At 43.2% G+C, this 13,850-nt stretch overlaps 1 protein-coding gene across 1 annotated transcript in view; it reads right to left on the bottom strand.

Moving 5' to 3' along the window:
• Positions 1-1,508: 1,508 nt before the first annotated feature.
• The window catches only part of DNAH14 (dynein axonemal heavy chain 14), a 346,391-nt gene continuing 334,049 nt past the window's right edge, over positions 1,509-13,850 (bottom strand). Inside the window, exons 81-84 of the mRNA XM_087424245.1 lie at positions 13,131-13,270; positions 10,035-10,198; positions 2,136-2,282; positions 1,509-1,728 (exon numbers count right to left, since the gene is read on the bottom strand). Coding sequence (XP_087280371.1) covers positions 1,513-1,728; positions 2,136-2,282; positions 10,035-10,198; positions 13,131-13,270 — 667 coding nt within the window. The 3' untranslated portion in view covers positions 1,509-1,512. The remainder of the gene's footprint in view (positions 1,729-2,135; positions 2,283-10,034; positions 10,199-13,130; positions 13,271-13,850) is intronic.

Below are 13,850 nucleotides of genomic sequence, written 5' to 3'. Positions count from 1 at the left end.
CCAATGCCCAGATAATGGTCATGTGTTTTGTTTTGCTGTCTGAGAAAATAGAGAAATGATCAAAACTATTGTAGATTCAGTAGTACTTTCAAATGAATTTGTATTACTCACAAAAGCATCTGTGTACATTTGAAGGGCAGTACGTGTATGTGAGAGCATTCATGTGTCGGTGAGAAGAGATCAGACTGTCCTGTCTCCATCTCTTACCGGTGTGACGCTGCCCTGCAGCAGGTGGGTGTGTCAGGGTCTGCACCAACACCCCGCAGGTTAAAATACCACATCATGTGATTCTTATCTTGATCTTTGTTTTTATACTGTTTGGAGAAAAGGCTTTGTGTGTGGGTGTTTTCCATAATCATGGACTGTTTTAGCAAATCAGGGTTAATTCCGAAAACTACTTTAGCAAATGAACTGGAACAAATAAGATCCCACCTTGTATCTTTTGTTAAAATCCTATACTTTATCATTTTCTTATTGATTCCTAGATGACAGGGACTAGATCTTTATAATTCTTTTCTATAGGGCAGTGTGTAATTAGGCTCTTAATGTATTTTTTTTTATGATGTTACTTTTAGACAGTACAATTGCCTAGACATAAAAGTAAGTAGATATTGATATTTCGTTCATGGCTGTTACAGTGTGTTGTCCTGGGTATGAGCCCCACCCTCCCCACGCCCTTACTACAGAGAGAATGGAATGTTGGCCTTCATTGGTGTACACATGGGATGTGTTTTCTGCCAGTGGACCCAATGCCAAGATAAAGTGACAATGACTGTGGCTTTGAATCCTAGCTCTGCTTCCTCTCAGCAATGTGAGCCGGGGCACGCAACTCAATCTCTCTGAGCACCAGTTTCCTCGTGTATAAAATTTGGCTGATAGACCACATAGTACATAGGTGGTCTGAGGATTATATGGGAATTCTTATTAGTGCTCAACAATAAAAATTCAAACTACAGAAACACAATTTGATATTAATCCAATTTGCTGAATTCTCAGGATTGGTTTTTTGTGGGAAGAGATGTTCTAGTGAAGTCAGAACAAGACTGCATTTCTCTAGGGGAAGAAGATCCTCCTTCTCCTGTGTCAGACATCTGCTGTCAGGCTGGCAGTGTCGTGTTTGGGGTTTACTCAGGGCAGCCAGAGAAAGAGTTCCAGAGAACTGCTCTTTACGTGTGGATTTGATTGTATATAACTGCAGAAGTCACTATTTGGAGTCAAAAAGTTCATAAAAACACACCCTGCTGTCTGGCCAGGGGCCGTGGTTTCACTTTTAGAAAAGTCTAACCTGCTGTGTCCCAGGACGTAGCGCTCACCTGAACTGGAGCCCAACTCCAGACATCACCTAGAAGATTCCCCTGAGTGGGAGTTTTCACGGACAGGTGGAAGGAGAGACTGCACGTGTCAGGTCTGGCTGACCACACATGTTTTCATGAAGGGTGTTGACTGTGTGTGACTGTCTTGAAACATGTAAAGCTGGTTAGAGTCAAAAATTAAATGGTTTGGTATGGAAGTTTATTTTTCGTTCTCCTCACACAGCAGCGCCACCTGCATTGTGATCCAGTGACTGGGAGGTTTCTTCGTGGATAAATACACCGAGGTTAAAAAGTTGGAGGGTGAGCCAGTAGCTGTCAAAATTCTTGACCTCTCCGGTGTCTGATAAACGGGGCACTCAAAAGTATAGAGTTCTGTGTCTGTCTGGTTAGCAGCATCTGGTCTTTCAGTAGAAATCTTAAAAAAAACGAAAAATCCAATAGTCACATTGCACAGCTCAAGCACACCAGTACCTCACATTTTCTATATGCTAGATTTGGGGGATTTGTTACGAATTAAACAACAACATTTAGGGTTAGGTGGTTATGTAACTGCATGTGGAAATTATGCCTGGAGAATTTAATTTTAAAGAATAATTATCATGGCTTTATAGTACATGCTCTTGAGAAATAACATTGGATGATGGTAAGGCATCTCTTTGGATTTGAGCAATATTTTGGGCTATTTTAAATGTTTGCTGTCTGAAGTATATGATCAAATTTCCTTAGTGAACTCACGGGGAATGGGGACTTGGAAGCAACAGTCTGTATTACTGAGGGAAGCTCAGAGGTGGAAGATGTCGTGATAAACATTTGGGTGGTCACCTTTGTTGGCAGGAAGTATATTTCAGGAAAATCACAACACGTCTCACGAGGCAGCGAGTCTTCTAGGATTTTTTCTTCATGATTCCACCTTGCCCCCTCGATGAATAAACCAAAAATGTGGACTCCAGTGTGTGTGGGGTCTGTGCCCTAGGATCAAAGAGAGGCGGTGTCAGTGGGCTCCCAGGCAGGATGCTTCCTTTCTTAGAAGCTCCATTTGAAGGACAGTCCCAGAGGAGGAGGATGGCTTCCCTGCCATCCCTGGGGGGGACCGTCCCTGCCCAAGGCGTGCTCTCCCAGGGTCTAAGGTGAATGCTTCATTCTTCTCCTACTCTGGGAGCCTGATCAAATCTGTAGGCTTTGGTCTATAGATGATGAGTATTTCAAACACCGTAAAACTCCAAATTTCTAGAATTATAATCCTTAGCCCAGCTTTTTAGAAGAGAGCGAGAACAATCACACAAGGAGTCAAAATACGCTGTGCTCAGATTTTGTAACCTGCTTCTACCATCGTGGCTACAACTATACATTTAGGGTCTGGAAATTCAAAGTCTGAGAAGGGTTCTATATCATATCTTTGTATGATATGAAAAGGGTTAAATGAGTTTCTGATAAGTTTTATTAAGTGGAAGATATGATTGCCAGCAGCTCCAACTCTGGGGACTCCAGGTGTGCCTTGGGCGAGCCCGTAAAGCAACGTGCTCCCCCGCAGGGATTTGGAGGAGCTGGATGGCTCAGCACGATGCCTCCAGGAGGGCTCTGGCTTCTCTGATGAGGCAGGTCCCTGGGGAGAAGGGATGGGCACAGCTGTCTGAGCTCACCCTCCAGGCAGCCTGGTCCTTGCTGGGCCTGGGCCAGCGCGTTTACATGTGAGCTGCAGCGTCCAACAGCCAGCACTTGTGCTCCCCAGCACTTGCTGTGCTCTCCACTCTGTGGCATGTCTGTACCTGGAGGCGCAAACTGAACTCATATAAAGCACCTTGTATTTTGGCTTATTCTGTAAAAGACTTACTGGGGATTGCTTTGTATAATGACTTTTATTTCTCTTTAACTTTTATGTAAATCCAAAGTTTCATACACTGCATTTGCTCTAGTATTGTCCTTTCATGTAAATCTTGGAAGAAGTTAATCTAATGCATTTGACAGTGTGACTTCCATTTGTACTTGACTTGCATGACGTGGCCATGGCATACAGGGGTCTTTCCTCTCGAAACCTCAAATTTTAGGTAATTCGTCAACAGCTCATCTTGGAGAGATTTAACTCTCCAAAGAGCCACTCAGAATAAATGGAAGTAACCTTACTTCACTGAAACTGAAGCTAGTTCTTGGTACAGAGCAGAATGACTGGGAACATCTGAGGGGAAGTTGGAGACAAAAGGCAAACTGGGGAGGTCAGCACATACCCCTTCTCTCCCTCTGTGCGGCCTGAGAAAAGGCCCAGAGAACATCTGCTTCTCTGCGACCCCTGTGGGGCCAACGGGCCGTGTAGGAAGAGGTTAGGATCTGGGCTGTGGAGTCAGCTACACTGGGGTCAAAGCTTATGATCTGAGCTCTGTGATCTTGAGAAGGCCCTTCTCCCTCTTTGAACCTTAGTTTCCTGATCTATAAAATGAGGATAAGTTTCGAGGATTAAATCATGCAGGTAAAGAGCTTAGCATAGTGTCTGGCACACAGCTAATGCTCAGACATGTTGACTACTAAGTGTCAGGGCCATCAGTGCTGAGAGACTGTGATCTTCTGGGGGGCAAGAGCCAGATTCTCTTCATCTCTGAATTTCCATCACCTAGCACAGTTCTGGACACATAAATACATATATTTTTTGGTGTACAACATAATTCAATATTTGTATATATTGCGAAACAATCACCACAATAAGTCTAGTTAAGCTCCATCACCATAAACAGTTACATTTTTTTTTCTTGTGATGAGAACTTTTAAGATTTACTCTCTTAGTAACTTTCAAATATACAAGACAGTATTGTTAACTATAGTCACCATGCTGTACATTACATCCCCAGGACTTATTTATTTTATAACTGGAAGTTTGTACCTTTTGATCCCCCTACCCATTTTGCTCACCCTCCACCCTCCTGCCTCTAGCAACCACCAATCTGTTCTCTATACCCACGAGGTTTTGTTTTGTTATGTTTTTAGATTCCACATATAAGTGAGGTCATATGGTATTTGTCTTTCTCTGTCTGTCAGACTTGTTTCACTCAGCTTAAAGCCCTCAAGTTCCATCCATGTTGTCATAAATGACTGGATTTCCTTCTTTTTAATGGCTGAATAATATACCATTGTATATTAGAAAGTAGATACTGAGTTCTCATCACAAGGAAAAAAAATATATTTTTCTTTATATATATATGAGATGATGGACATTAACTAAATTTCTTGTGGTAAATACTTCACAATATATATGTCAAATTATTATGCTGGAGGGCTGGCCTGGTGGTGCAGCAAAGTTTGCACGTTCTGCTTCGGTGGCCCGGAGTTTGCTGGTTCGCTGGTTCAGATCCTGGGTGTGGACCTACTCACCACTCATCAAGCCATGCTGAGGCGGTGTCCCATATAGAAGAGCTACAACTCTACAACTATAATGCACAACTATGTTCTGGGGCTTTGGGGAGAAAAAAAGAAAAAGAGGAAGATTGGCAACGGATGTTAGCTCAGGCCCAATCTTCCTCAAAAAAAAATTTAAAAAAATTAAAAAAAATTAAAATTATGCTGTACACCTTAACCTTATACATGCCATATGTCAATTATATTGCAATAAAACTGGAAAAAAATATTCCATTGTGTGTGTATATGTAGATATATATGGGTTGCTTCCATATCTTGGCTATTGTAAATAATGTTGCAATGAACATGGAGGTGCATATATCTTTTTGAGTTAGTGTTTTTGTTTCCTTCAGATAAATACCCCGAAATGGGATTGCTGGATCACATGGTAGTTCTATTTTTAATTTTTTGAGGAACTCCATACTGTTTTCCATAGTGGCTGCACCAATTTACATCCCAATCAACAGTGCACAAGAGTTCCCTTTTCTCCACATCCTTGCCAACACTTATTTCTTATCTTTTTGATAATAGCCATTCTAACAGGTGTGAGGTTATATCTCATTGTGGTTTTGATTTGCATTTCCCTGATGATTAGAGATGTTGAACATCTTTTCATGTACCTGTTGGCCATCTGTGTATCTTCTTTGGAAAAATGTCTATTCAGATCCTCTGCCCACTTTTTAATCAGATTTTTTTGGTTTTTTTGCTACTGAGTTGTATGAGTTAGACACATGTTTTTTTGTGTGTGTGTGTGAGGAAGATTGGCCCTGAGCTAACATTCGTTGCCAATCTTCCTCTTTTTGCTGAGGAAGATTAGCCCTGAGCTAACATCTGTGCCCATCTTCCTCTATTTTGTATATGGGATGCTGCCACAGCTTGGTTTGATGAGTGGTGCGTAGGTCCATGCCAGGGATCCAAACCTGCGAACCCTGGGTTGCTGAAGCAGAGCACATGAACTTAACCACTATGCCACCGGGCCAGCCCCTAGACTCATGTTTTTAAGTGAATAAATTAATAAACAATTGAATAAATCTCAAATTTAAAACATGCCTGAAATTTAAATTTCTTCCACTTCAGCATCCTTGCCAAATCATTACTTAATTTCTCCTAAGCCACCAGTAACAGGGCACTCCCTGTCTACAAAAGGACACTCCACCATCATTTAGCCAAAGTGAATGCCCTCTTTTCTGAATGAGTCTTTCCCTTGGAGCTCTCACTCCTTGGATTTCTACTTCTAGTAGAATTAGAGTCTAGTTCTTGACATGTCACCTTGAAATATTTCTTTTGTCCTCAGAGTCATCATTAGGATGGATTCTCCCAGTTCCATCCTTCTACTGATATGGTTTCCAACCCTGAACAATTCTGAATGTTCTCTGAATCATCTCCAAGTGCAGTCTGATGAGTGCTGAGAAGAGGAAGACCAGGACTGGACCAAGAGGCCATACAGAGCATGAGTGCTGGCCTCTGTCTCCCCCCAGATCCCACAGTGACAGAATGGCTATTTTAAAAAGAAGACATGCATGGGGCTGGCCCCGTGGTGCAGTGATTATGTTTGGTGTGCTCTGCTTCAGTGGCCTGGGTTTGCCGGTTCAGATCCCGGACATGGATGTGGACCTACACCACTCATCAGTCATGCTGTGGTGGTGAGCCACATACAAAATAGAGGAAGACTGGCACAGATGTTAGCTCAGGGCGAATCTTCCTCAAGCAAAAAGAGGAGGATTGGCAACAGATGTTAGCTCAGGGCCAATTTTGCACGGCAAAAAAAAAAAAAAAAAGAAAAGAGTACATTCATAACAGCACTGGAAAACAAGAAGTATTCCCAATAGACCAGAAATTATGAGATTCCCTAAAAGACAGAAGACAGATAGATTGATTAAGGAAACCACAATCAATAATATGCATGGTAAAAACAAAACAATAACAACAACCCACACACACAACAATAAAAACCCCACAGGCTCTCATTTATGTATATTGATGGAAAAAATCTAAAATAAGGTATTACAATGAATATGATTCTACCTTAGGAAATCTTTTGATATTGATATCAAATATTGATAGAGGTGAAAAATCATATGGTTATCTCCATAGATGTTGAAAAGATCTTTCATCACATTTAGCTTCCACTAATTAATAATTAAAAAATATTAATAAAATGGGAATCATATCTTAACATAAACTCCAGATCTATCTTGGGGAAACCCCCAAACTTGCAGTTGGTGTCAGAAGTTTTGGGCAGACTTAACAGTCTTAGAGAATTGTGCCCTTAACCACAAGTTTAGCTAACACTAGGTGGAGGGCTAACTACAAAGAGTTAAGTTGTAGGGCTTTAAAAACCCTATTCATAGTAGTAACAAATAAAACATTTAGGAAAACAACAATAATTTTCTAAGACCAACATAAAGAATACAAAACTTACTAAAGGACATAAATGGCCTGAATAAATGGAAAGACAAATTCAATATTAAAAAGATAGCAACTCTCCCCCCAATTTATATTTAAATGTACTGCAAGCTGATCAAAATCCCAACAGTTGTTTAAAAAATGAAATGTGATAGGCCTACTCTCAATTCATCTAGAAGAGAAAGGGTGCAAAAGTCAAGATAGTTTTAAAAAGGAACAGTGAGTTCATGGATTGGAAGACAACAGTGATGTCAATACTGCCCAAAGTCATCTACAGATTCAATGCAATCCTTATCAAGAGCCCAATGACGTTTTTTGCAGAAACAGAGCAATACATCCTGAAATTTATATGAAATCTCAAGGACAACTGAATAAACAAAATAACCTTGAAGAACAAAGTTTAAGGTCTTACACTTCCTGGTTTCAAAGCTTATTACAAAGCCACAGTATTCAAAACAGTGTGCTACTATAAAGACAGACATATAGAACAATGGAACAGAAGAGAGAATCCAGAAATAAACACACATATATGCTCAAATGATTTGCAACAAAGGTGTCAAGATATTCAATGGGGAAAGGACAATCTCTTCAACAAATGGTGTTGGGAAAATTGGATATTAACATACAACTTGGACTGTTACTTTACACTATATACAAAACTCAAAATGGATCACAGACCTAAACTATAGAGCTAAAACTATAAAAACTCTTAGAAGAAAACATAGGGGAAAAGTTTTATGACATGGGATTTGTTAACGATTTCTTGGATATGACACCGAAAGCACAGACAACAAAAAATGGATAAATAGGGCTGCATAAAAATTAAAAACTTTTGTACATCCAAGAACACTATCACCAGAGTGAAGAGGTAACCCACAGGATGGGAGGAAATACTGGCAAATTATATATCTGATAAGGGATTAATATCCAGAATATATAAGGAATTCCTACAATTCAAAAACAACACAAAATCCTGATTAAAAAATGGGCAAAGGACTTGAATAGACATTTATCAAAAAAAGATATACAAATGGTCAATAAGTGAAAAGATGTTCAACACCACTAGTCATTAGGGAAATGTAAATCAAAACCATGATGAGATATCACTTCATATCCACTGGGAAGGCTACTATCAAAAACCAGAAAAATAACAAGTGTGGTGAGAGTGTGGAGAAATTAGAACCCTTATATACTGTTGGTGGGAATGTAAAATGGTACAGCGGCTATGGAAAACAGTATGGTATTTCCTCAAAAAATTTAACAGGATTACCATATGATCCAACAATTTCACTCCTAGATATATACCCAAAAGAATTGAAGGCAGGGACGCAGGTATTTGCACACCCATGTTCACGGCAGCACTATTAGCTGAAAGATGGAAGCAACCCAAGTGCCCACTGACAGATGAATGGATGAACAAAGTGTGATGCTATGGACTGAATGTCTCTGTCCCCCGCAAATTCATAGTTGAAGCCCTATCACCAGTGTGGCTGTATATAGAGATAGGCCTCTAAAGAAGTAATTAAGGTTAAATGAAGTCATGTGGGTGGGGTCCTGATCCAATAGGATTAGCGTCTTTTTGAGAAGAGACATGAGAGCTCGCTCACTCTCTCCATGCACACACACCAAGGAAAGGCCAGGTGAGGACATAGTGAGAAGGTGGCTGCCCACAAGCCAGGAATAGAGCCCTCAGCCAGCATCCTGATCTCAGGCTTCCAGCCTCCAGAATTGTGAGAATACACATTTCTGTTGTTTAGGCCATCCAGTCTGTGGTATTTTGTTATGGCAGCCTGAGCTAAGACATGTGGTCTATACATACAATGAAATATTATTCAGTCTTAAAAAATGAAGGAAATTCTGACACATGCTACCACATAGGTGAATTCTGAAGACATTGTGCTATGTGAAATAAGCCAGTCACAAAAGGACAAACACTATATGATTTCTCTTATATGAGGTTCCTGCAGTAGTCGTATTCATAGAGACAAAAAGCAGAGCGGTGTTTGGGATGGCTGGAAGGGGGAGTAAGTGTTTAATGGGGACAGAGTTTCAGTTTGGGAAGATGAAAAAGTTCTGGAGATGGATAGTGGCACAATATTGTGAATGTGCTTAATGTCACTGAACTGTATACTTAAAAATAGTTAAAATGATAAATTTTATGTTATATACATTTTGCCATAATAAAAAAATGGAAAAGAAGTAATAAGATAAAAATTTGATTAAAAAAAAGGAAAAATGAGGACTGACTTGCTCTACCAAGTGTCCACACATAACTTGAAAACTTCCAGACCTGTGTGGCCTTGGTCCTGGAGTAGAAAATGGATTCCTAGAGCAGACTGGAATAGACAACAACCCTGGCCCTTCAAATCAGGAGGGGCAGTGGCGGGAGAGTGACAGGGCTGGGGTTTGCTCTGGGCGTCTGACTGTCTGCACACTCTGTGCTCCCCACCTCAGCCGCCTCCTCCGGTCACTCTCCGCGCCTTTGCTGAGGGCCCCGAGGTTCCCTACTGGGAGCCCGGCTGAACTCTGGAATAAGCGGGTTGTCGGGGGCAGGCAGTTGAGCTGCGAGCAGCCATGAGGAGAAGTCTGCCCCACTGATTGATATATCACCTTTAAATCCCGACCTCAGCAGCATTCAGTCTTCCTTTATAACAGAGGATAGTTATAAAGCTAATTTATTGTATTTATTTAAATCTTTTATTCATTGAATTTATTTATAATTCTTCTGTCCCCTAGAGAAAGAGTGGGAGAGATGAAGTTTGGTGGCATGTGGACTTGAAGGGGGACTGTGCCTCAATTATGCTGCCTGTCCAGTCCCTGGCATAGTGCCTGGCACATGGTAAGTGCTGAATAAAGGTGTGTTGAAGGAATGATTGAGTGACTGAGTGAGTGAATGAATGATTCCTCCTTCCAGTCTTGTAAGTACTCCAGTACCTTAAAGGCTCTCCTGACCATGTTGAGTTTCTTCTGGATGACTATGGAGAACTCCTTGTCTTCGACATCAGTGGTGTCAGAGATCACGTGGTGGGTAAAGGTGAGGGCGTCTATAGAGATTCCTTGGGACCTTCCATAGTCTTGAAGCACAGCTGTAAGAAAAGCTTTGGAGAAAAACAGATACCAACAAGTTCCTTGTGATCTCGAGGATTCAGGGCCTGTGTGCTTCCCAAAGTTTCTTGTGGGGGTTAGCAACACTGATGTCTCATGGGGAAGGAAGGGTGGAGAAGAGAGTCAGGAAATGCAAGAGATGGCTGTGAGGCTGGGCTGGGTGGCAGGCAAGTGGGAATCCAGCCGCCTCACTCAGGCCTTGGTGATATTGGTCTGGCCAGCCGCATGAGCCTCCTGAGGAATGTGGGTTGCTTTTGTAGGTCCAGTGCCCCTCCCATATTCATTGTAGGTATAGAGGGGCTACGGATCCTGGGACCTTATCCACTTCTGACCCAATCTTGGCTGATCATAGTACCTCATCCTCCTGGCAACAAAGATGGGTCCCAGGAGCAAATAAGTACAAGGCCCAAGTGTGTCAGTCTTTCTCAGGAAATGACATACGGACACTGGGAAAAAGAAGGCTCTTTTTCCTCCGGAGTTGCTAAGCTGTTTTGTGGGCCGTTTTTCCCATTGGTTGGCTAGTGCAGCAGAAACAAATTAGGGGAAACAGCTAAGATATGAGGAGGCAAGCTGAGAACGACGCAGAGGACAACGGCCCACCTGGATTCAGCCATGCCTGAAGCCAGAACCCCTTGACTTCCTTACATTTATATGAGCCTATCACTTGCCCTGTTTTGCTTAAGCAAGCCTGGACTGCACTCTGCATCTTGATACCAAGATACCTAGCACAACTCGATTGTTCTTCTTGCCACCAGCCCCTTTCCATTGTGTAATCCATTCTGCATAAATTGTAACGCCCCTGCCCAGGATCCACCATATCAGCGCTCAGAGTGAATTTTAGTCTCCTTAACTGGGCCATTCAAACCCTGCCATACAGGCATGTCTCCCTACTCCACTGCTACAGGAAATGTCCATGTAGACAGTGCTCCGGACATTGTGTCTTTGCTCACACCACCTGCCTTGGATGATCTTTCTCAAATTTCCCTGTAATTCTTCAAGGTTCAGAAAGCCGTCTCTACTGGCCCAGCCAGAAGTGACCCCGCCCTCCTCTGGGCACCCCTGCAGCCTCCAGGAGACAAGACCTGGGTTTTGACCCCCTTTGGGCCTGTGGCAGCAGCTGTCACATGTGGCCTTGTCTGAGGTATCCAGTGACCGCTGGCCACATGGTCTCTGCTCAGCCCAGACATCTCTCCTGAGCTCCACCTGTGTAACCAACTGCTTACTGGCCATTGTGTCTGTGTTCTCCCAACATCTCAAACTCGGCAGGACTCTCATTTTATTCCTCATCAGTGTGCTCCTCTCCCTGTGTTCCCTGTTTCAGTAAATGACATCAGCATCCACCCAGCTCTCCAAGCCAGGAAGCTGCGAGTCATGCTTAACACCCCCCGCCGCCATCCTCTCAGACATGGAGTCCAGTTGGTTCTGCCTCCTAAATGTGCTTCTCGTCAGCTACTTCTCTTCTTCCTCACTACCACTGTCCTACTCCAGGGCACCAACAGCTCTCGCCTAGAGAGTAAAGCAGACTCCTAAATAACTGGGAGCCAGACTCCAGCCTGGCGCTTCCACGCTGCAGCCATCAGACCACGACGTTACGGCCTGAAACATGTCAGTGGTCCTCACTGCCGCCGGATGGAGTAGACTCCTTTAGTGTGCCTTACCTAGCCCCCGGGAGCTGGCCCATGCCCATCTTCCCAGCTTCCTCCTACACCAGTCTCCTTTGTGGGTCTTTCGCTCTGGCCGTGATGAACACTTGGTTTCTCTAATATGCATTTTTTCCCCCTCACCTCTGGGCCTTTGAACGGTATTCTCTCTAATAACAATGCTATTCCCAGTTTAGTGCAGTGGTCGAGCATGTAAATTTTCAAGTCAGACAGGCTAAGTTCAAATCTTGGCTCAGTCACCTTTTATTAGCTGTGCAACTTTGGGCAAATTACTTAACTTCTCTGTGCCAAGGATTTCCTATTTGAAAATAGGGATAATAATAGTAACAAGTCGATAAGATTGTCCTGAGAACTGAATGACTTAATATATACTGGCACCCAGTATGTTCTATGTAAGGGTGTTAATTGTTCTTCTTTTATACTATCCCCACCTGGATAACACTCACCTGGTCGCACGCTTCAAGTCTCATCTTAGAAGTTATTTCCTTAGTGGCCTTCCCTAACCCTTCGTTTAGGTCTCTCTGTTTTATGCTCCAAAAGTACTCATTCATTCCTATGTTCACACAGAAAGTCATTCATTCATTCTTCAGATATTCATCGAGAGCCCTTTAGGAGCTGAGGGATGCCTCAGGTGCTTGGACACAACAGGGAGTGAAACCAGCCCTGCTCCTGCCCTCGTGGAGCTCACAGCCTAGTGAGCTCCCACTACACCCTGACTGCACATTGTCCTAACGATTGTTGTGCCGGTTGGACGTCTATCTTTCCTGCTGGGCGTTTGTGCTGAGCAGGTGGGGCCCAGGAGCCAGTAAACATTCATTCATTAATTCTTGTTACATGAATAAATGAATGAAAATGGCTGAAGCACAGAATGAAGCCCTTGGGTAGGTGCCCATCTCCAGGAGTCCCCTCTTAAAATGTAGTGGCCTTTGGGAGGGGTCTAGTGACAGCCTTTGATGTGATAGAATCAGTGGCCTAGAGATGAGCAAGTGAGACACCCACCGAGGTGCAGGTGAGGTCTGACAAGGATGCTCTATCCTGGTGTGAGGAGACAGGAAAGAGGGAGGGAGAGGGTGGGGAGGGAGAAGAGAGACCGCTCCAGGGGATGCAGGAGGCCCTGGTACCTGTGGGGGGCACCTCATCCTAAATGAGAGGATGTTTGGGCATCTCATCCTAAATGAGAGGATGAAAGGGAGAGTGGCGGTGGGGGGACTGGGTCCAGCCTGCCTGGGCCGGGTGTGGGGCTGGTCCTGGCTCCCAGGCTCACCTTGGGGAAAGAAGAAAGCTGGGAGCCAGTATCTTGCAGGAAATCCTTCAAGGAAATCACTCTTCTGATCAGCAGGGTGTTTGGGTTTTTGGCCAGATGATGGAATATTGTGCTTCCAAGCTGAGATAAATTTCATATACCTGTTGGAAGGCAGACCACAGGCTGGAGTGGGCATAATAACTGCACACTTTCAGATGATCAGAGCAATTTCCTCCAGTCCCTCCTTTCCTTTTCATCTCAAGCTCTCCCCCACTCAGGACCCTTGTCCTGTATTTTAAGGGAAACCAGCTATGGCTTTAAAGCTCATGAGACCACAAAGAGCTGGAAGGCAATGGATTTGGGTAACAAGGGACATTGTTATTATAGTGGAAGTCCTGGCTGGGCCTTGTGGAATCTTGTGGGTTGTTTTTGAGTTACTGACCTCTCTAAAGGGACACATAGTAACACTCCCTTATTGTTAAATGGTGTAAGGGGCAGTTTGGCACAGACTTTGGAATCGGATTTTCTGGGTTCAAATCTCAATGCTTCCACTTTCTAGTTATGCAACCTTGGGCAAGCTACTTCACATCTCTGTGCCTCAGTTTCCTCATCTCTAAAATGAGGCTGATGATAAGTGACAGTACGTACTTTCTATCGTAGGGTTACTACAGAGTTAAGCAAGTGAGTAAATACACGGAGGCCCTCATCAAGTGTTAGCTACTCTCATGTATTTTGTATTAT

Source organism: Ceratotherium simum, chromosome 36 (assembly GCF_057802395.1).
Source record: "Ceratotherium simum simum isolate JZ-2026a chromosome 36, ASM5780239v1, whole genome shotgun sequence".
NCBI lineage: Eukaryota > Metazoa > Chordata > Mammalia > Perissodactyla > Rhinocerotidae > Ceratotherium > Ceratotherium simum.
This window is presented reverse-complemented; position numbering and strand designations above follow the sequence as displayed.